A 24,088-nucleotide genomic window follows, 5' to 3' on the forward strand; every position below is an offset into this window, starting at 1 on the left:
ATCTAGCTTGTGAACCCACGCTCGTGTAGTAGTGGAACCGCTGCCATCAAAAGTGGATAAAATCAACTTATCTATAGCCTTCTTCAGATCATTATTCCACTGCTGGCTGGGTCCCCTGCCATTTTGTCCCCTCATGGAATCACGACGTTGCATACAATATTGATGCATAGGAAATGCATCTCTAACATGTGCTGGTAGACGTGCCCACTCATCACTGGCAGCCATAACTATGTCCTGGAAGGTGATTCCATTCCGAGGCTCAGCCAATGGTGGTACATCTCTAGGAGTGAACCGTGGGAGCATAAGCCTATCCGCTGTCCTAGTATGGGTCCTATCCCTCCATGGTGACATGGATGCATTACTCAAGGAAGATGGAATTCTATTGCTACCCCTACTTCCTACAACTGATACTGTCCTGCTACGGCTCCTGTGCCTTCCCCTATTATTTCCCAAATCCATTATGTCAAGTGTGTCTCGTTACTTGTTGATTGCTTCAACAATTCTTGGTTGTGCTTCAGCCAAGCTCCTCATAATCTCACCAGGATTGAGTGGAATTTGTCTCTCCTGTCTGGGTGGGCTCCTCTGTCCTTCAGGTATATCACCCATATTAGTCTCAAAGGGTGGTTCTGTTGCAAAATTAAAATCCACTCTAGGTCTCCTGCGTGTGTAATATCTGTAGGTACCAAATCTGTTCCGCTGCATAGAATTACTCTGATGACCCCCAGGCTGTAAAGATAATTGCTCTGATACCATTGAAAGATCCTTGACTAGAAATCTTATCCAAACTGTTGATTGTTTTCAAATTCAAATTCTTTGACCAGCAAAAAGTGTTTTTTGGGAGTTTGTGGTTTTTCAATTTTTTAATTATTTTTTGGAATTTTGACAATGCATGAAAATATAATAAATGCAATACAATAAATATTCAGTTGGAAATGAAATTCAATCTTCTGATTTTTAATCGCAGCAAGTACATATAAATTTGGAATGTCTATTCTTAGCAAACTAAGCCAATTAAGGCCTACCGGAAGTCCAGCCCTGGGGTTTGAAGGTGGAATATAAGCCTGGAACGAGGAATGACTGAACCAAGCGCCTCCATTTGCTATTAATGGCTGCAAATGACTTTATGTCACTCTAGGATAATTATCTAAATCCTTTTGATAAAGAAACCCTAAGTCTGGTATGAATCCTGAAATCTTGTCAGGCAAGATCTCCAAAATTAGCCAATTTTCCCACTATTTTGCTGTTGTAGATCAGAATTGACATCCTTCCACCAAAGAAGCTATTGGATTATTCTTATTTGCTGATAGCAATAAAATTTGAGCACTCAAACCAACTAATTAGCCCTTAATTTGTTTAGTTGGCTTCCCCGGGCAAAGTAAGTGGTACGACCCTGCTGGGAAAGGTATGGCCTACATAAAACAATATTAAATGTGTTATTTGCTGATGGAACCTTGCCCAGATCTGATTGGTTGCCTCCTATACTGCTGTAACTGATAAATGCCTGCTGATTTGACCCTCTATTGGTCATATGCAAGCTGATATAGCTCCCACGTGGTGTCACAATTGAAGGGTTTTCGTCCTTCCACTACAAATCAGAGGGTACCGTCTCCAATTTGCTGTTCTCTGCCATATTGCAGACCTGAACCTTCAAAATTAGATGTAAAAATAAAATTCAGAATGCTCTCCAATTACCTCGAAACCTTCTTTTTACCTCTCCATCCCTATTTCGAACTTGTCATGGCATCTTAAAAAGATTCCCATGGAATCTTAAACCTCCAAAAGGGTACACCCAAGTATGGGTAAGCTCATCATTAAAGTGGGGGCCTCCTTTTGATTAAAAAAACAACTTAGAAAAAGGTGCCATGGTGAAAACATAAAGTATTTTAATAATCATCTTATAACTTATTTACTTTTCTATTTTTACAAAAAGTAACTTTTATAATTTTAAATTATAAAGTTATTTTATTCACTTACCAAAGTCATTAAAGTGACTAAGTATAGAACTTCCTTTGGAAAGCAACTCATCTCCAATCACTAAATTCACCTGTGGAGATGAATGACAGGTGAATCTCCATCTTGGTAGATCACTCAGAAAGTGGGGACATTACACATATGGAAGTATATATGACATACACTAATATATATATCTGAAAATAATCAATAGAGCAGATTTATATAAGCATTGAAAGGCATCCCAGAGAAGGTCAATAAATAATCAGACCTGAATAAAATAAACATTTAAATTAGACTCTAGTAATAGAATACATATAAACAGAAATCTGATCTATGGCTGGCTGCCTCAAAGTAGTAAGTTTACATACGATATGAATTAATGAAAATCATGGAAGACAAGATGAGCATTACATCCGATAAGAATTACAGACTCGAGCGATACATACAGATATCGAACATCAGAGAGGAATACAGAACATTGAATGCTTTAATAATCAGATTAGTATATAATTTGTTATTCCAATCCACTATGGTAATGTAGAGACTTATTTAGTTTTATATATGCATTTATTGCACATATCTGTTGTATATTAATAAGCATTAAAATATACCTATAACACAACAACAATTTGTCACCAAAGGAAAGGAAGGAAATTTGCATTAAGGGAGAACAACTTAGGGCACCTGGCTACAATGGCAAGTAGGAAGAACAACCATTAGGGCACTCCTAATGTGTTTTTTAGGACACCTCTAACACGGAATAAAATACTAAGTATTCTATCCTCGCTTGAACAAAGAAACCTCATATACTAAACGATGTGATCAAATAAGGCAACTCCAAGGTTTACAATGCGAACAATCAACTTTGTGATGTTGGATAGGCTCAGTGTATATAATGTGATAATGCTGGTAAACATAGAGGGACTTACTATTTGCTGGAACATGGAATACTAAACTCATTTGGAAAATAAAAGACAAAAGGGAGATAAGGTTAAGGAAATCTAATCTAAACCTAAGCACAATGATGATAATGAATGATACTCAGATAGACAAACTCTCAATGCTGGTGCAATCCAAATGAACATCCACAATCAAACTATTTCTCAATGAGATTCAAACTAACCATGCACTCTAACTTGCAATCAACAAATTACAAACGGTATGAACACCAAGAAATTCATCACATATCATTGCATTTCTCCATTAAGATCAATGAACTTTATCTACAGCTTGAATTGAAACCTGAGAAGTAGAAACCAATCAACAAGTTGAAATAACACACAAAATCCACCATATCTTCAATGAAAGTAGCATGTTTATTCCATCAAGTCTTGGCAACAATTTCTTCTCCTCCTACTCTATTGCTAACTATTTATTCTCTGGCTATTAACTGTTCACTATTAACCTTTACAAATGAGAAGGTAATGCCTTATATAGACATCCGAATTACATATGAATGGATCAGATTGATTCAAGATCAATGATTGGGATCTAACAATAAAACCCTAATTAGGGTTAGTTACAACCAACTCCTCTTCGACCAATGAGAAAATTACATCGCTTAGGACACATGTCTTTAGAATTCAAACCAATGAGGGGTGAGGTTAGGTACATTGAATTTAGTGCCTTCCACATGTGTAGTTGTCTTCTTCATAGGATGAGCCAGGTACATTGAACTTGGATATGTTGACGTGGCATCTCCTGATTGATTGATGATGATTAAGTGCCAACTCAGCTTGCTCTTTTTAGATCATCACAAAGAAGTATTTTGCTTTTTGAGCAATATCTCTTGATACTCAACATTTTGGATTGCTTGAAGTGATGATGATGGGTCATATTCCCAAATTGTATCATCTTTGATCAAATTTCTAACTTTGCTTACTTCTTTTGAAACTATCACTATTCGTGTTCACGTTCACTTCTCAACTTTGGGAATTCCTTATGATATCTTGCATTGATCTTGGACATCTTGACTCCCTCCTGACGATCTATGATCTTGAAGTGTGGAACACATCCTTGATATGATTGAACTCCTTATAGTAGTTGTGAAATCCTTAGTTGTATCTGCATCCTCTCATATTTGAACCTTCATTACTTGATTTCCTTGGTATAGAGCAATCTCCAATGTTGTAGAGACCTCATGCTTTGTAGAGAAATCCTTGTGTAGCCTTCTCCACATTGTATCTTTTCTTTCTTGTTGATGAGATTATGAACACCCTATTGAGTCCTTCATCGTCATCTTTCATCTTTGCCTTGTTGAATCTTCTACCATTGGCCCCTTCACATGATTTGATTTCCCCATTCAAGTTGTGAAGTCTTTCCTCTTGATTTCTTTGATGGGGTGTGAATCTTGATGTTGTAAATCCTCTTAACATAATTCATCATCACTCGATGCATCTTTCCCTTGTGTCAAACCTGAAAAGAAGATAATTTGAATCAAGAAGAATGGAATGAAACTTACACATTCTGAAAACAATGTTAATCACTTCATCAATGAATTTCCTAAAACTTCCAAAAAATATGGAAATGAATTATCTCTAGGTACTTCTGACCCGAAATCTAATGTTCTTCACCCTCAATCAATCAGAATGTGGAAAGATGATACTTGGTGGAATTGCACCAACATGGCTGAGACTATCTTCAAAATAGGTCTGATTTGCTGCCTCTACAGGCTGGAAGTTAACTTCCTTTTAGATCTGATTCCTAATTCACCCTTTATGCTGATGAAATTTGCCTTAAACAAGTGTGATCTGAATCTTTTCGCTTCTCAAATTTGCAGGTCTGCCCCTCTGCTCCTAATGTTGTTCTCCTTGACTTGGATTGATTGATTTTTGAAATCCCAAATTTTCCCTTTGCTTTATATGATTCAACATCCCTGAAATTGCACTCCTTCATCCAGCCGAACTGCTCAACTGATTATTTAAAACTGGATTAATTGAATACTTATTAATTTTTGTTTTCCTTCTAAGGGCCGACCTAGGCATTTCTTTGAGAAGGTTTTAAGGGTCATGAAGAACTAAGCTGGGCGGCACTTCAATATACACAAGGATTAAGACAAGTCGGCATCTTTCACACACTTTGTCCTCTTTTGAGTCGGCTAGGTTTAGAAGATCATTGTTTTGACACATGCAATCCTAAATCTCCCTGGCTTGCAACTTCGGATCTGATTTTTAAGATCTTAACTCTGATTTCATGTTTTTTTAGGTCTGATGTCATGCTTTTTTGGTCTGATTTTCATTGGGCACATTAAGGGTGACCTCAAGGACAAGGATAAGGTGCAATTTAGGGTCATGGAGGGAATAAGTGCTGAGAGGGTTTCCTTATGGTGTGGGGACTGATAATGAGCACATTTGAGATGTGGAGAGAGACAAATCCTCATGTCTTGGGCGGGATTTCTTAGGGTGTAGGGACAAATATGCCAAGCGAACATGAGATGTGAAGAGGGACAACAAGGTGAAGGCGAGATTTTATGATGAGCAAGGACTAATGCTAAGCAACTTTTCATAGTGTGCAAGGATTTCAAGTCATGGGCGGGATCCCAACCTTAACAAGGAATGCTAAGGACACATATGCAATGTGTCCAAGGAAAAGGTTGAGTGCTATTCCAAGGGGGTGCTGGAATTATGCAGAAGGCTAGGCGCAAATCCTCATTGGAGCTGGACTCATGGGTGCTAATCCCTAGTTGAGCTGGACTCTTGGTTGCCAAAATGAAGGTGAGCTGGAATTCTTGGGCGCTAACCCTTGGTTGAGCCAGAATTTCCAAGGTGACAAGTACTAGGACGAAGTGAACAAGGAATATAGAGCCAAAACCCTTAGTGAAGAGTTGTTTCCAAGTGAACTTTGTGGATTTAAGAGAAATCTTTTAATTGTGCAAATCCACAACAAAAATTAATCTTTGAATTTCAACTTTGAAATTTTACCCCTCACACAAAGAATATCACTACACTGATGTTCAAGGATTTTACAAAATTTTATCATTTCCATCTTGTCACAGGGAAGTTCCCTTGTCTAAGTTTTGAATTTCATCATTTTTTCCCTTTTAACACTTCAAAATCTTATACTTGCAAGCTTGTCAACATTTTTTACATTTTGACAACTATGACAACATTTGACAAGATTTTGCAACTTTTCTTGCTTGATGACAACATTTTGCACTTTCCACTATCTTGCCCCTTAAGCTTAGTCTTGACACTCCACCATGGGTTCCACGCATGAGACATGGCTCCCTGACTTGATTGCACACTAAGGTCAAAACACACTCCAAGTGACTTGAAGTATCAATCAACACATCTTACTTGGACCGACAGGACAAACCTCTCACAAGCAAAAGGTAAAAACTACAACTATTGGCAAGCTAAAGACAACTAAACTAAAACAACTATGCTAGGAAGCAAAAAAGTGGGGGTTCCCATTTGGAATGGAGCGATGTGTGAAATCATCACAACAAGCACCCTATCACACTGTGAAAGGGAGAGAACGGCTAAGGACACCCTATTGCAATATCCCTTCCAACCCCTACGTTGAGGGACCGTTGATGAACCCAAGATTGACCAACCATGGAAGAATGGAGGGGGATTGCATGGAGAGAGAATGGCTGTCTTAAGGCACCTCCCTATTCCATATCTTTTATGACTGAGTTTCACATACAAATCAGACTTGCTGCATAATAATGGATATATGGTTTCCTTGCTCTAATATTAGATTTATTTCATGAACTGTGTCTGCAATGTTACCTAACTGATTGCAGGTTTCTACAACTGCATTAGTTCATCTTATTCCTAAGTAAAGAAATGTTCCTCTAACCATATTATATGCTTTGTTCCATTTGATTTTTGTGAATTTAGGGCAAAATATAGTGTGTTCCAGCAAGGGGACATTACGCTGTGATTCCTGGTGTTTGCAAGATTAAATTCAGTTTATCTTGGATAAGTTAATTTCAAGGGATTTTGTAAAGAGAAATTATTTCCAGCTGATGTCCTTTGCCTCAAAATTGATTAAATTACTTAATTAATTTAATCTGGGACATTGCACCAATCAACTCCAACACTTTGTAATGTACCCAAATTTTGGCGAGATAAAAATTAATTAAATTAATTATTTTAGTAGTTGTCCAAATGAGTTAAATATCAAAAGGATGACTTTATTTTAATTAATTTAATTAAATGTGAATTATTAATCAAATATGAAATGAGACCTAAGGTGTAAATTATAACCTTTTCATATTTAAATAAAAGGAGAGCCACTTAATATTATTTTGGAGATGCCTAGACACCGTTGGGCGATTTAATTATTTCAAAGGCTTAGTGTAAGCCTAAGTCAAATATTATTAATGTAGTCGATTCAATATTTTGAAGCCCGACTTTGTGTAAGGTGGCGGCATGGCAAAGTGAAGAATTGTTTATAAAGTCGAATTATATTAATGGCACAACTTAACTCCACATGAAATATTATTATTATCACATTATGTGATTCGATGAATGAAAAAGGCAAAATATATATATGAAGTCGGGGGGTTGAGAAGAGGATTCATTATTCACGGATATCATTTTATCGACTTGTTGAAAGTGTTCTTCATTTCATCTTGGACGAAAACCCTAGCCAGAATATGTTGTGACGAAACCCTAGCGTCCAGAATACAGCATCATTGTTTGACAAAGCTTGGAGTTTGACGTGGGTAGCAGTTCGTGGTGTCTCAGGAACCATAAGCAGCGCCCAGGCAAAGACGAATTTCTTTCATAGGCGATTTCCATTTTTAGGAACAGCTCAGGTGTAAGGATAGATTTAAAATCGAAGAGCTGGCACCTCATTCATCATCAGCGAATTTGGAAAGGAAACAGGTTTCTTTATGTTCTGAAGATTTCTCCATACCACGGCATGATGTATTGGTGGCTATCTGCACTTCATTGCATGGGAATTATTATATACCACTACTAGGATGATAGATAGAAGAATGGAGTCATCGGCATTTTTTTGGTTATCTTCTCATCATGTATAAAGCCCACCTTCCATAAACTGTGTATGAGGCAAATCCCGAGTATGCAAAAGAGTGACTATGTTTATTTCAGTTCTGTAGAAGCAAGGCATATAATCTCAGTTAGAACAGTAGTCTATCTATTGATTAATCATTAAAGTTTGTGTGCAAAGTGTTTGGAGTAATGCCTCTGAGGAAATGAATGTTTATTCCTGAAAATTATGACCAGACAAGTGTATAATTAAATGTATGTCCAGTATTCTTTTTCTTGTATTGGAAGTTGGAATCAGAATTTATATTGTTGTGTGATGAGCTCTCTTTTGTATGAAATTCCAGTTTGAAACTAAGTGTAACAGTCATAAATTAATGAGCAAACTGTTCTGATCTATACTTCTCATGAGGTATTTTCCTTAAGTTTCTATTGTCAAAATTATATGCAAGTACTAGTTACCGTTTTCATGCATTATTCTATGTCTGGCATCAAATATAAAACCTCAAATTCAAGCAACAAACAAGAAATCAGACAACCAGACAATTCATGCAAAGTGTTTGACGAAATGTCAAACCCAGTAAACTGGAAATTTTAAGGGCAGAATTAGAACGTGTCATTACACACTTTGCACCCTATCTTTTGTTTATTTATTTGTTTGATTTTTTTTCCCTCCAAGTATTTAAAAATGCTTTTAAATTACATCCAAATGCCCTTTTATTGTTCCCAACATAAAATATTATTAATTCCTTTAGTTCTCAAATGAGGACATGATAGTCCGCCCTTTCCAGAATTGCTTGCATTCAAGCAATTGCAAACCTAGCTGCTTAAATGTCTCAATGACAATATGATTATGAAGAAACATACACGCTTATAATGAGAGGGGGGAGTGAATCAATATAAGACCAACTTTTTGCTTATTTAAAACTTTAGCAACTATAAAGCATCCACACAAATACGATTTGACAATTTAGAACAAAAGATGCACACATGATTTACATGGAAACCTTTGCGGGAGAAAACCTTGGCAAAATATTGCTTATATTGGAAATTTCTTACAATCTTTGTAGCGATATACCACAGGTGATGCAGGAGCACCGGTGTAGTTCTTACTGGTTGAGCAATTAGTAGTGAAATTGCTTGGAGATCGTGGCATTTCTCCTTGTTTGAGAGTTTAGCATTGTGGTTTTGGATTTATTCCCTTGAGTTCGTGTTCGAGTTTCATGGCATTTGGATTTAATCCTGGTGAGATATCGATTCTGGTATTGGCCCGGTTGATATATTCTTACCGGTTAATCTGGCAGTGTGTTGAGCAAGATGATTTTGGGTTGCGGTTGATCCCCATGACTTGTGGATCGTTGATTTATGTTTCTTGTGTCTTTTCCGATGTTCCCGGAGAACCGCGTGATGTTTTGTGCATTGGTAGTTGTTCTTAATGATTTTAGCCGACTTGTTATTGTTTACACGTTGCATGAACCGGTTGGTCTCTGGGCCGACTTGATCAAGTTATTATTATTTGCGGACGGTATAAATAGAAGTTTGTGAACCATTTGAGAGGACAAAAGACAAAAGATAGAAGACTGAAGTTAGAAGGGCTGAGGTTCGGATTAGGGCTGAACCGACAGATTGTTTCCGGAAGCCGATTTGATGTGTAGATGATCTGCAGATCTTATATTTGTGTAGTAAGCATTGTTTGTATCCTGGACTGCAATCCAGCATGTGGCATATGTAATTCTTCTATCTGTTATAAGAATTGTTCATACTATTTACCGATTATGTATTCTGTGATGTTACCGGTTGTTTTTTCTGCTATTTTTGGCATTGTGTTACCGACTACCGGTATATCTTGCATGGTGTTGTGTTATGCTGCAAGGATGGGTTGTCCTTCATTGGATCTCCCTACCTTGACTACATCAAATGGTATCAGAGCTGATTTGTGAACCCATTGTTGGAAGAAGACCCGGTTATGCACCGGCTGGTTGGAGAGGAAGTTGAGGCAACTTGTGGACTTGTTCAGATCGCCGAACGTGAGGCAGAGCAAGGTTCACAGGTAGACCGCCGATCCTAGAGCTTGAGCTTGAGGCAGTTAGTGGGTGGAGACTTGAACAGATCGTCGAGGAGAGGCAACCGGAAACTATAGTCAGATCGCCGAACCCCTGAGGCAGTTGCAAGTACCTACTAACAGATTGCCAAACCAGATCAAGTGGTGGGACTCACTTTTCAATTAACCCCAAGAGTCTGATGCAAGAGCACTGGTGTAGTTCTTACTGGTTGAGCAGTTAGCAGTGGAATTGCTTGGAGATCGTGGCATTTCTCTTTGAAGGAGAAAGAGGAGGTGAAGAATTCTGAGTCCTGAGAAAAGTTGCAGTACTAAGAAACCAGTTGCAGAGGTTATACCGGAGGGTGACATGAGTTTGCAGAAGAATTTGACAAATGAACTTGATGGACAGATAGAATCGGATGACAGAGAGCTTATGGTGACAAACCGGATGAAGTCTTGTGGCAGAAGAAAATCAGAGTTGCAGAAGAAAGAGAGCAGTAAACAGAGACAATGCACAGATCTAAAGCAAAGGAAGAGAAACAAAGAGAGTCAGGAGTTAGAGAGGTCGGTTGAGGCACCGAAGGAACTAAAGCAGAGGTTGGCAGATAAAGAAGATGTTTGGATAAAAAATGAGCATGGGGTCTTTATTTCGAATCCTTTTAGATGATCATGAGTTGCCTTGCCATGGAACATCTTTTTCTACCTGGGTTGTCTGATGCAGGAGCATCCCCTGTTGATGAGAAATCTTGCATCAACCAAAAATATTTCCTTTCAGTTTTGTTCTTGTTTAGTTCATTATGCAGTTTTTTGTGTTCTTACCGGTTGGTACCGGTAGTTGCTTGTTTTTCGTGGCAGATCTTATTTTCGGTTTCCAGGCTGGTTCATGTGCTTAATTCCAGATTTTCAATTCATTTGGGTTCTTTTCCGGTCATTTTTCGCTTCTAATTGACTATTTTTGGGTTCCGGGACAGTTCTTGTGCTTACTAGTTGGTTTTCCTTCATTACCGGCACGATTCTTGGCGTGTGGATCTATCTTGGGTCTTGTCCGATGTTCTTTGGCGTGTGGCCGACCTTCTTGCTGAACCGCACTTTGTGGTTGTTATTTTCTGAAAATATTTCTTTAATTCTTAGGGCCGACCTAGTTACACGTTTCATTTTCCTGCATTGGTAAATGTAATCTTATGAGGCCGACCCGGATATGTTCCGATGGGTATAAATATGATATTATGTAATCATTTGTAGGGTTAGAGGAAGTAGAATTGAGAATAAGGATTGAGATTCATATTTTGTGATCCGATCGATTCTTAGAGTCTCGGTTCGATTGTATCTGGCTAATAGCCTGCATGTAATCGGATAATTACCGGATGTTCTTTGTTGATTATATGATGATAACCGGATGGTTGTGGGAAGTTCTAAAGCAATAATATGATTTGTTTATGTAATCTTGTTATGTTTTCTTGCTATTTTCGTTGTGTTGCTCTTGCTGCATAAGCCGGTTGATTCTCTTTGAGGGTTTTACCGGTTATGGCTGCATTAAGTGGTATCAGAGCTGGTTATGGACTGGCTGGTGGAAGAATTGGTTGCAAACATTGAGGCATTCCTTTGGGTGGACAGATCGCCGATTGGAGGCAGGTTGGGCGTGTGTTCAATAGATCGCCGAGGAGAGGCAATTGAAACCGGTAGTCAGATCGCCGAGTTGAGGCAATTCACCGGAGTGGAAGAGGAGATGCCGCCTAGAAGGACAATCCCCCAGAGGGTAGAGCAGATGATGGAAGACTTCAAGAATGAAGTGAGGAACGAAATCCGAAACGCTTTGGCTAGTTTGCGGAGAAACCCTGATTCTAAGGATGAATATGAAGAAACCGGTGAAGAGCTTGAAGAAGCTGAAGGACCGAAAGATGAAAGAGAGAAAAGATTCCTGAGAGCGGTGGCGCAAGCGAGTAAAGTTCATAAAGTTGAAGTTTCCAACTTTTCTGGAATGCTAAACTCGGAGGATCTGATCGATTGGATCAGAGATTTGGAGGACTACTTTGAGTTTGAGGATGTCAAGGACCCACAGAGAGTCCAGTTGGCACTGACTAAATTGAAAGGGCATGTTGCCTTAGGTGGAAAGAATTGCAGAAAGATAGAGTTGAGAATGGTAAATTGAATATCATCGGTGGAGACAAATGGTTGCAAGATTGAAGTCCAAGTTCATACCGGGAGACTATGAATTGGAGTTGTTCAAGAAGTTGCAGAACCTGAAATAGAGAAACATGACTGCGAAGGAATATACTGAGGAATTCTACAAGGTGATGATTAGATTTGGACATAGAGAGATGGACAGAGAAAAGGTGGCGAGGTATATAAATGGACTTGCATTTAACATTCAGGATGAGATGAGTATGTTGAGGGTTTCCACAGTTGAAGAAGCTTACCAGAATGCTATGAAGGTTGAGGAGAAGATGAAAAGAAGGCAACTGAATAGAGGGAAGGAGAAATTCGAAGGACAGATGAGTGACAGTATGAAGAAACCGGTTGAGGAAAATGAATCAAAACCTAAGTGGAGTAAAGAATCGGAGCAGAAGATATAGAGGAAAGGCAGTGGCAGTACCGGTAGAGAGTTTCCTGGCAAATGTTTCAAGTGTGGAGGAACTGGACATAGATTTTATGAATGTAAGGAGGGAATGGCAAGAAGTTGTGTGGCTAATGAGGAACCGGATCTGACTGTGTACCGGAGCAAGGAGAATCTCTTATGTTCAAAAGAAAGGATACCGGATCTACTCAGAGAAAGAGTCTTTTCCAGACTGTGTGTAAATCAGGTAGTAAGTGTTGCAAGGTTATTGTAGATAGTGGAAGTACTGACAATTTGGTATCTGAGGAGATGGTTGTGAAGCTTGGATTGAAGAGGCTTGAGCATCCTTGTCCTTATTAGGTGAGTTGATTACAAGATGATCAAAAGATAGAGATAAAGGAGCAGTGTTTGGTGAATTTTAATATTGGACTGTTCAGGGATGAGGTTTTGTGTGATGTTGTATCTATGAGTGCTTGTCATGTCTTGTTGGGAAAACCTTGGCAGTTTGATAGAGGAGCTATTTATGACTGTAGAAGAAACCTAGTCACTATTGAGAAGGATGGGCAGAAGTTCACATTGATTTCTTTGAAAGAGAAAGAGAAGGAGGTGAAGAATCTGAGTCCTGAGAAAAGTTGCAGTACTGAGAAACCAGTTGCAGAGGTTATATCGGAGGGTGACATGAGTTTGCAGAAGAATTTGACCGATGAACCTGATGGACAGATAGAACCGGATGACAGAGAGCTTATAGTGACAAATTGGATGAAGTCTTGTGGCAGAAGCAAATCAGAGTTGCAAAAGAAAGAGAGCAGTAAATAGAGACAATGTACAGATCTGAAGCAAAGGAAGAGAAACAAAGAGAGTCAGGAGTTAGAGAGGCCAGTTGAGGCACTAGAGGAGCTAAAGAAGAGGTTGGCAAATAAAGATGTTCGGATCAGAAATGAGCATGGGGTCTTTATTCCGAATCCTTTTAGATGTTCATGAGTTGCCTCTCATGGAACATCTTTTTCTACCTGGGTTGTTTGATGCAGGAGCATCCCCTGTCGATGAGCAATCTTGCATCAACCAAAAATATTTCCTTTCAGTTTTGTTCTTGTTTAGTTCATTGTGCAGTTTTTTGTGTTCTTACCGGTTGGTACCGGTAGTTGCTTGTTTTTCGTGGCAGATCTTATTTTCGGTTTCCATGCTAGTTCATGTGCTTAATTCCAGATTTTCAGTTCATTTGGGTTCTTTTCCGGTCAGTTATCGCTTCGGGTTGACTGTTTCTGGGTTTCAGGACAGTTCTTGTGCTTACTGGTTGGTTTTCCTTCATTGCCGGTGTGTGGATCTATCTTGGGCCTTGTTCGATGTTCTTTGGCATGTGGCCGACCTTCCTGCTAAGTCGCACTTCGTGGTTGTTATTTTCCAGAAAGATTTCTTTAATTCTTAGGGCCAACCTAGTTACACGTTTCATTTTCTTGCATTGGTAAATGTGATCTTATGAGGCCGACCCGGATATGTTCTGGTGGGTATAAATATGATATTATGTAATCATTTGTAGGGTTAGAGGAAGTGGAATTGAGAATAAGGATTGAGATTCACATTTTGTGATCCGGTCAATTCTTAGAGTCCCGGTTGGATTGTATCTGGCTAATAGCCTGCATGTAACCGGATAACTACCGAATGTTCTTTGATGATTATATGATGATAACCGGATGGTTGCCGGAATTTTTAAAGCAATAATATGATCAGTTTATGTAATCTTGTTATGTTTTATTGCTATTTTCGTTGTGTTACTCTTGCTGCATAAGCTAGTTAATTCTCTTAGAGGGTTTTACCGGTTATGGCTGCATTAACAGGAGACACCAATCCCCTACAACTGGACACCAATCCGGCAAGAGACAACAATCTGTTTCAATGAGAGGCACTAACCCTACTTTTTTTAGAATGTAATGCACCAACCTTTGAATGAATATATGCAACTTCTGATCTGAAATATCTTCACAAAAATTGCTCTTAACCTCGTGCAAATCTGCCTATAATCTTCAACACAGTCTGCAAAATAGGTCTGCAATAATTCAACTTAGAATCTGCTCAAATCCTTCAACAATTTCTGCTGATAAAGTCTGAAACAAACAGCTCATAAAGTCTGAAATAAAATCTTCAAATATCCTCCTTAGATCTGCTCTAAGGTTTACTCAAATCTGCCTTGAATGGAATTGTATTCAATGAAATGCTTCTCATAATTTTGAATAAGTTCGCCTTGAAGTCTTCCTTGAATGAGATCAAATATATCTAATAAAATCTGCTCAAATAAATGATATGGTTCGGCTGTAGAACTCTGTAAGTCTGCTCATACACAAAAGATATGCTTCAATTAATTCTTTTTGTCCACCAAAATACCTCTATTTATACAATTCACATGCACCTCCTCACCCAACGGTCATGCCTCCTTAGTGAGGTTGGCCTAGGAGCAAATAAAATATTTTTTATTGTTTAAAACTCCTTGCCCAAAGATGGGTGCTAACTCCCATGAGGTCGTCCCACTTTGGGACACCCTAATAAATGCATTAAGAAATAATTTAATCTCCCATTAACAAGGGAAGCTTCTATTAGGGGGTCATCCCAATATAAGTTGTGATTTTTGCAATTTTAATCAACCCTTCTCCTCTTGAGTGCAAGACATGGGTCAGTCCATGTAAGTGTTTGTAATTTTTCTTGCCAAATAAAACTCAATTAGGGTGCCATAAATTTGGCACATGTTAAAACCTTTACACAACTGATTGACCCTTTGACATCAATGACAATAATCTAACAGATTAATCCTACTATGATGTCCATAGAGCTTGGATTTTATTCCTATCAAGTGAAACCACTTTTGTCAAACAACACTAAGAAAACTGAAATGCTCAAGTATAATTGTGCCAACCTAGGTAAAATCTTTTGTATGGAGGTTCTTCCAATGCATTAGGAGTTCCATGGTAGTTTTGTTCCTCAACTTCTCTTCAATGTGGATGATGGCATAGAGCTCCTGCTTGTCCTGATCATGTTGAAGATGATCCTTGAGTGCTCTCAATTTTCCTTGGTGATGCTCATCCAAGTCACTAGTGAGTAGTGCCCTACTACTTCCAAACACCAATTTAACAAAAAATAGAGTATCATAGCTATAAGGTACCATAAATGGATTAATACCTACAAAAGTAATAGGAAGTTTTGTAACTTCTTAAGTGCTTTTTGATTTGTGTTTGCTCCTTTTGTCCATCCTGTTGACGTGGCTAAAGTCGCATCGCTGCAACTCTATCCGACCAACGCATAATAGAATGATCTCGCCGAGTATCCTATCCTCTCTTGTATAAGGAAGCCCTAATGTTGCTTTTAATCGATCAAAGGGGACAACCTCAAGGTTCCAAATGTTAGGTCTTGACTGCGAGATAACTCAACGGTCGATGTGTTTTGCTAGGAGCACAAGGGGTCTTACGTTTTGCAACAAGCTGGTCTGCTGCGATTCTCAGACTGTGAAATAAAATCAAAAGGGAAGGGTTTAGGAAACCTAAGATTAGCCAGGCTGGTATGCGGGTAGACGGATTCAACATAACCAATCCCTGCTTGGCAAGAATGATTCACAACCTTGCAGGAACAGTGCAATCTTCAAAGGGACTTGGAAGATTTTCAGACTGCAAATGCATGGCTAAGCACCCAATTCTAGCACAGCTTAGACGGACACTTGCAATTGAACTAAACGCAATTAAAGGCCCAGACTAACCATACATAAGAACATACAATCAGTATATCCTCAATGGTATGAGCCTGAATCCATCAAATACCTGCACACCCAAAACAGAAAGATCTATCTAAAATGCTGAAAGAAGCCATGCAAACAGAAGAAAACAAAGACAATAAACACCATTCTTCAATGTTCATATATTTTCTTCAGTTGCCATTACAACAATTTCTGCAGCATCTCTATGCTACCACTAAAATCTAACCTATTCTAGCTGAAATCTAACAGCCTAACTAGAGTTTAACTATTTAACAAAAATCTAACCCTTTACAAGAGAAAGGCCTCTACCTTTATAGAATTTACAATATGAATCAATGGGCAGGATTGGTTGCATCCAAGGGCTGCAATCTACCTTCCAGAAGTTGGCAGCTTTAACCCATGCCCACTCAATTTTCAGTTATCTACCCAACCACCTTCTCAACTGCCTACAATTGTTTGGCTTTAATTTGAGTCTATCCGGTAGTTGGACATAAATGACCTGTGTACCCTCTATTTTTAAAATATCTTGAGTGGGGACCATAGGCAGTTTTACATTAAAACAATTTCAGTTTTTAAAATTGAATTTCTGGAATTAAATCCAGCAGTGCATTTCTCAAGAATGTATAGACTTGGTAACATTTTGTGTTCTTTGTCTTTTGGTATCGGTGGTGGACTTCAACTTGTTGTCTAGGTGGTTCAGTAGCATGCTTCCCAATGCTTGGTTCCAATCTCATGCTCTGCATCTTTTTCTCCAACTTTAATCACGATCAAGGCTCCTTGACGTTCCAGGCTTTCGCTTGGTTCTTCTGGACGATGCCTTCGACCTACGAACAATCAATTTCACTTTAATAAATCAATTTGAAAAATTAATTAAATTAATTTAACAAACATTAAATTTTTAACGTCTGGCTTCATCTTGGTGAAGTTCGGGCTTGAGAAGCTCTTTGTGAGATGTATCTTTTAAATGTTTTTCGCCTTCTCTCTTGGATTTCGGGACACTTAGGCAAGTTAAGAGATTTAATTTTGAACACTTCACTTTTATGGATTTCAGACATTTCAAGCGAAATGAGAGATTTTTGATAATGCGATTACATTTTCATTTGGTGTTTTCGGCCAAATGGGAAGATGCGTGATTTTACACTATATTTAAACGCCCCTTTGTTTTGTGAACTTATAAGAACTTTTAGGCTATTGGACGTTTCATGATTTTGACACCTTAAGTTATCTTTTTCGGCTAAATTCACTCTATAGCGCGATTTTGAGCTTTTGTGTTTTTCGGCTTATTTGGCGATATCAGGAGTTTTACCTCACATTTTGGCCTTTTGGGCCGATTTGCAGGCTTGAAGCGGTTTTGGCGAACTTCTTTCATTTCGTCCAAATGTCCTTTATGCAACTTCGGGCTAACTTTGGATTTTAGCGTGACTTGGCTTTCTATCATTCTCAGCATACTAGGTGTTTGGCACGAATTTGGACTTTAGCTAAAAGTTTTCGGCTTGCAAAGAGGTTTCGCAAGCTTTCAGTTTGCATTTCGGCGCGAATTTGAACTTTCACCATTTTCAGCTTCACAAACCTGAGGATTCATTAGTATTTCGAAGGCATGATGAGAGAGTTTACTTCGTATTTTAATGAGAAAATTGCCCAAGACTTCTTCCTGCCCTTTGCGTTGGCAGTTACTTAGCCGAATTTCGCGGTTTTCATTTTTCGGCCTGGACAAACCATTTGCGAAACTTGAGTTTTCCTTTCTTTAAGATTTTTGGGCTATAAGCCTATTTCAAGGGCTTTTGGTTTTCGGCCAAAATGGCCAAGATGCGATTTTACTCTTCATTTTATTTTTCGGGTAAACAGAGGATTTTGCACGATTCTGGTCTATTTTTAATTTCGGCTAAGAAGCCGCTTTTGGAGGCTTAAGTCCTTTTCGGCCTACAAGGCTTTTTTTTGCGAACTGAGTGATTTTGCAGCCTCTGAGGTGAAAACGTGAATTTATCTCCTCCCATTTTGGCAAATAATGATGGTTTGGCACTATTTGAACTTGGAAAGTTTTCGACCTTCAAGCTTGTATTGCACAAATTCTGTCACTTAGCCGATTTTGGGAATGTCGGCCTAAAGGAAGACTTTGGCCTATGAGCTATTTTTGAAAGTCTTAAGTTGTATTCTTCAATTTCAGCTTACTGGCCGATTTTGTAAACTTAAGTTGTGTTTGTGTTTGAATTTGCACTTCGGCTTTTCATGTCGATTTTCCCTTTAAACGATCTCTCACCTTTTGGGCTTGGAAGGCGGTTTGGAGGTTTGACAGATTTTCGGCTTAAAGCCTGTATTGCGCGTTTAATCTTCCTCCTCTCCTTTTTGTCTTAAAGCCTGTATTTCGCGAGTTTGGCTTGTTTCATTACCTAATGGCAACGACACATACTCTTCTCTCACACAGGACAATAGGGGTCCCTATTTGAAGAAAATGGGGTGTGTGTGCGACACGCACAACACATCCCCTAGTGTGAGGGTGGTGAATTATGCTTTGAAATTATCTAGTACCTATCAATTGAAATAGTTCATGCAACCACACACCAAGAAATCTATTATTCCTAGCACTTGCAATATTGTTAGACAATCTATGTAACTTGATCATGGTTTTGAAAATCAATTGGCTCAATTGAGGTGAAAAAAGAAATGTACATGATGAGTTAGTTAATTAAAAAACCCTACCAGCTTTCTTGGATCCCATGCTTGTTAAATGGAACAACTCTTTCCAAAAAGTACAATGTCATCTACCATCTCCATCATTCATATTTTATGCAATCCAAGTAACTTGATCGCCTCTTTTAAAAGCAATTTGACCACTTGAGGGGAAATAACCAGGAAGTGTCCATAATTTACAATAATTTAAATGCACTTTTGGGAGGCCTGTGATGAGACGCGTGATTGTATTTTCCCACTTCTAAGTTGGGTTAGACAAGGAATGTAACCAACTCACCCTATGGCTTTCTTGGATTTGATGATCAAGGTGCCCTCTATCCACTACTTGAATGCATCCTCAAACCCCCCCAAGGACAAGGGTTGCTATATGAGACAAATGACCCCATCCCCAAGCTTTTTCTATGCTCCTATGATTTTATTATGAAACCTTGTTGAATCTCATTCATGGTGCCAATTGCTTCCTCACTTGGAAAAATATCTCACTTGTCTCTTTCATATCTCTCAATGAAATTCTCTACTTGGTGACTATCCCAAAGGTAAAACATCAAATACAGTACTAGGTTTATCCAAAATAGACCAAATATTATCATGATGAAGTGGCTTACCTATGGATAAAGTCATGGTTGTCACCATTTGATGTGTGGTCCAAGCTATTTGCTTTATTCTCTTAGCTCTATCTTGAGACTACTTTGCTCCCCTTGAATTTGAATTCCATCATGAACTCTCCCATAGAATATAACCCCTATATGCCCAATACTACATTGGCCTATCCTAGATCCATTGCATAGAAATCATGTGCTTACCATTGTGATGACAAGTTGTGCCTTTTTTGTGCAAGGAATGGTTAAGTCATCCTATAGTTCCTTATCCATTGTGAATTCCCCTTTGTACATCCAAGGGTGGCAAACTTGTTTGTAGCTTGATCTCCAAAACACTACACTATGGTTAGAAAATCTCAAATTTCGAAATGGTATCTACCTTGCTTACCACCTTTCAACATTGAGCATCTTGTTGTCTCTACAATTGTAACTACCTCCGTTAGACCATAGTCTATATCAGACACCATTGGCTTGTCTTCGAGTGTAGAATTAAGTTCCAAAGGATAAATCATAATTTAAAAGCACTGAACCTTCATAACTCTATTAATATTCACAACACATTCTATATGATTCACCATGAGCTTTCTTTTATCCAATTGCATGGAATGGAGGACATGTTAGAACTATTGATATTCATCCTATCAAAACTTTTATTATTATTGTACTTCCAACTATCACGTAAATCACATATGCATAAACAACTTTGAACTGGATTCAAAGACACTATATAATCTATGCTACAAACTATATCATTCATCCGTTCATTATGCTTAGAATGCTTTCCATGATGACCTAAATCTCCTAATTTCATAATATGGAGCAATAAATTTATGCTAATATAATTATTTTCACACCTTGAACTATAATTATAGGAATAGTCAAAGTGCTTACCTACTTTTGCTGACTTAGATTTTTCTGAAAGATTTGTCTCAACTAATCATTCGTGTGAGTCATAATTTTAGAATTATTGGAATCAATGAAAACATTCTTCTTAGTTTCATGCTCTTCAACATAATTATAAAAAAAATCAATTACTCACAACAATGGCTCACCCTTTGGAAGATCAATGGTCTCAACACTGCTACCTTTTGGAAGATAAATGGATAGTTCATGAATTGACACCTATGTTCCACGACATTTTTGGGATGGTGATGACAATATATATATATATATATATATATATAGAGAGAGAGAGAGAGAGAGAGAGAGAGAGAGAGAGAGAGAGAGAGAGAGATTTCTACAAGGCAATGAACAACAATATAACAGCAGAAAAATGATATTGGAGGATGTCTGTAGAAGCCTGCATGCCAACCACATTCCAAAGAGAAATTGTTTGGTTTGACTTCTCACACAATACCACTCTGTATCAGACCATGGCAAATGCACCTTTAATTTCTTTTGCAACTGACAATAATAAACAACTCTAATACCATATCGAGAATTTTGAAGTTTAATGCTTTTTCAAGTAATGAAATCAGAAATCCAAATGATTGTTGTTAATATTGACTGTTATATAACTTATATCATTATCATTAAATATGAATCTGAATCATGATATCAAATATATGTATTGCTTTTATACTATAGTTTTTGCAGTCACTGTGCCATGATTAATTTAATTGATGTTATAGTGCTGTCATGATATATTTAAGAGTCTTTCTTTTAATGTTAAAAATTGCTTTTCAACAAGGGATGTTTAGCTGTCCCCAGGATGGTCAAGGGATGTCTGAGATGCCCTCAGCCACCTTGGGGATGGCTAGGCATCCCCTATGCGTTTCCTTTTGTCCCCGATTTTAGGGATGCATTTGGGGATGTTTCTGTATTTTCTCAGTTGGAGGGGATGGCCAGGGGATGTCCCTAAAGTCCCCCGTCCTTGACACATTTTCTTCCATCTTGGACTCTTTGCATTCAACAATTCATGCCTTTTTCTCTTTGACTTCCTGAATATATTGTTGACATAGACAAATGTTATAAGTCAATAAAACATCTTTTTCTATCAAAGGACCCTTACCTTCATCTTGCATTGCAAATTCTTTTGTAACGTATTGAACTTCCATTTCTATTCTCTGTTAATTTTCTAAGAACATTTCCTCAGGCTCCTAATGTGATGCAGATGAGATCGGGGTTCCTTACTAGGTGGCCCAGTCACGCAGCCAGCAACATACAACATAAGCACATGTTCCTCAAACACACATTACCATGTATACAAAATGTCCAGAGAATTTGTTAAAAATGAAGTTATGATAAAAGGAATTTTTTAAGATAGCATAATCTATCAATAGTTATAAGCCTTTTTTAAATCATCCTAAGAGCCAACTATACATCCCAGCAGAAATTACAGGAAAGTGCTGGCATTTGGGTGTATAGCTTCATGTACTAGCTTTTAACATTTACTCTGATTGCATTTGGAATTCTAATCTAAATGAGGTCTGTAAAAGGGTATAGCTTTCTTTGAGAAATTTCGAGCTATTTCGAAATTGTTTACATATGGTTTGTTATAACTATAAGAACGCTATCTTGCATAAAAAATGTATGTTGTTATTTGAACAACCACTTGCAGATCCAGTACTAATAATTTCTGGTGTTCAATGATAATTCCACAGCTTTTCTAGTGCAGAAAAGAATATTCTCAAGAAAAAAAGAATCCACATTTTAAGTCATTTATGGGTGGAAGACTCCTTGGGAAATCACATGCAACTCCCAGAAAGTTCCTATAGTTTGTGGCCTAACATGGATTCACATGAGAGTTTACAATCTAACAATATGTAAGTATTTAGTGTGCAGCTTTGGATTGTTCTTCTAGAAAGCATATTGCTTGATTGCTTATGATAAATTTGTGTCTGTTTCAGGGAGGACACAACAGTTGACATTCAGGAAGATGATGCAGCCTGGAAAAATATGCAGGATTACACAGAAAGACCTGAAAATGAAGACGAACCAGAGAAAAGTCCTGCAGAAAAGAGAAGTAAACAAAGAAAACTAAATCTCCATAAGAAATCGAGAAAACGACCAGTAAGGCGATGTACTACTGCCCTCAAACTCAATGACACCTCATCAGAGAGCAATACATCAACTGAGAACCTGGGAAAACACACAAGTATGGAAGGAAAGTCTCCAAAAATACCTGTGGGAAGTGGTCAGGAAGAAGTTGATAGGCAAAAATCTTCTTTTGAGGAAGAAAACTTGCATCAAGATGACATGAATAAAAAGAATAAACTGATGGAAATGACAACATGTAGCAGTAGAAAAGGTAAAAAGATGCAGAAGCGGTCTGGAGAAAAAGGAAGCTCACACAAAAATCACAAGCAGGAAAATGATTCACCAGTTACAGATTACACTAGCAAACTCGAAAACCCAAAGACGACCAATAAAGATGGATCCAAATTATTAACAGAGAATATAGCTGATTCTGTGGAAACCATGCTGGCTGATATGTTACCTGGCTTTAATTTCAAAACTGATAGAGCTAGCAATCCTTTACCTGTTCTGAGTTCTGGACCTCCAGAGGAAAATGATAGGATCATTGCTCAGGGGGAGGGGGTTGCAGCACAAAAGAAAAGGAAAGTGAGTTATAAAGATCTCGTAGAAAAACTGCTGGATGACAAATAAGTTAAGCATTAAAGTTAGAAACGTTTGGGTATGTAAATGCAGTTGTAAAGATGAAAATTTGAACGGTTTGATTTTGTGAGTTTAAATTTGAGATATGATTCTGGAGAGAGTGAAATGGAAAGGAATTTATCTGTGTACAGGGTTTCAACCTTACGAAAATATTGGGAGAAAGTAGTGGCTTCCAGTTTTTCAATTGAAGCCGACGTGTATCTATAGTACTATACTAATCTATATGCACTGTATTTATATGTACATTATTACCGGATAACATAATAGCTAATTTGTTTTGGTCGAGCTCTAGAAACATGTTCTCCAACATTTAAACATCATGATAGACTTGCAGGCACTTGTGATGTTCGTAAAAATACGAATAGAGTAATTGTAAAATATATGGAAGAAAAGCAAAATAAATTAGAATACTTAGAAGTTAAAAGACATTGAAAGGCCAGCCATGGTGAGGATTAGTTTAGTTTTTTTAATTTTTTAATATTAAGTTCTATAGATACATTGATTATAATTTTCCATTATCTCTACTTATGTTAAAAGTTAGACTTAGTGGTCTATGATCTTCTTTACTTTACTTCATCTGTCAACATCACAGCTCAGTAGGTTTCTGATTTTGGTTAGCAGCTACCTTAACGTGATCCTTTCTTGATAAAGTTCAGTCAGAGTGAGGGAGACCCAGGGGTGCAGGGTTCAAATCATTGGCCTCTAACTAGCAAGCGCTCAGTGATTACTGATTAATTTACTGCCCATGCCCAAGTTCAGGTATATAAGACAACGTGTAAGATGTCTATGGCCTATTTGTGTTGATGATACATAATTTATATTGATTTGGTCGAACACTTGATTACAGAATTTTTAAAATTTAGCATGCAAAATCACCAAAATGAGGGCCACTTTTGAATTGCCAGTCAAACTCAGAAAAGAATTTAAAGAAATAACGGA

At 37.9% G+C, this 24,088-nt stretch overlaps 1 protein-coding gene across 3 annotated transcripts in view; it reads left to right on the plus strand.

Annotated features, from left to right (window-relative positions):
- LOC131034286 (DNA ligase 4) overlaps nt 1-23,434 on the plus strand; it is a 308,263-nt gene extending 284,829 nt beyond the window's left edge. For 2 of the 3 annotated variants that reach the window (XM_057965734.2, XM_057965742.2), the window contains exons 26-27: nt 22,135-22,296; nt 22,381-23,434. In XM_057965734.2, coding sequence (XP_057821717.2) covers nt 22,135-22,296; nt 22,381-23,140 — 922 coding nt within the window. In that variant the 3' untranslated portion in view covers nt 23,141-23,434. Of the gene's footprint in view, nt 1-22,134; nt 22,297-22,380 lie in introns of those variants that run through there. The other variant, XR_009103768.2, reaches the window with a different exon arrangement.
- Nucleotides 23,435-24,088: the final 654 nt, after the last annotated feature.

The sequence above is a fragment of the Cryptomeria japonica genome, chromosome 5 (genome assembly GCF_030272615.1).
Source record: "Cryptomeria japonica chromosome 5, Sugi_1.0, whole genome shotgun sequence".
Classification (NCBI taxonomy): Eukaryota; Viridiplantae; Streptophyta; class Pinopsida; order Cupressales; family Cupressaceae; genus Cryptomeria; species Cryptomeria japonica.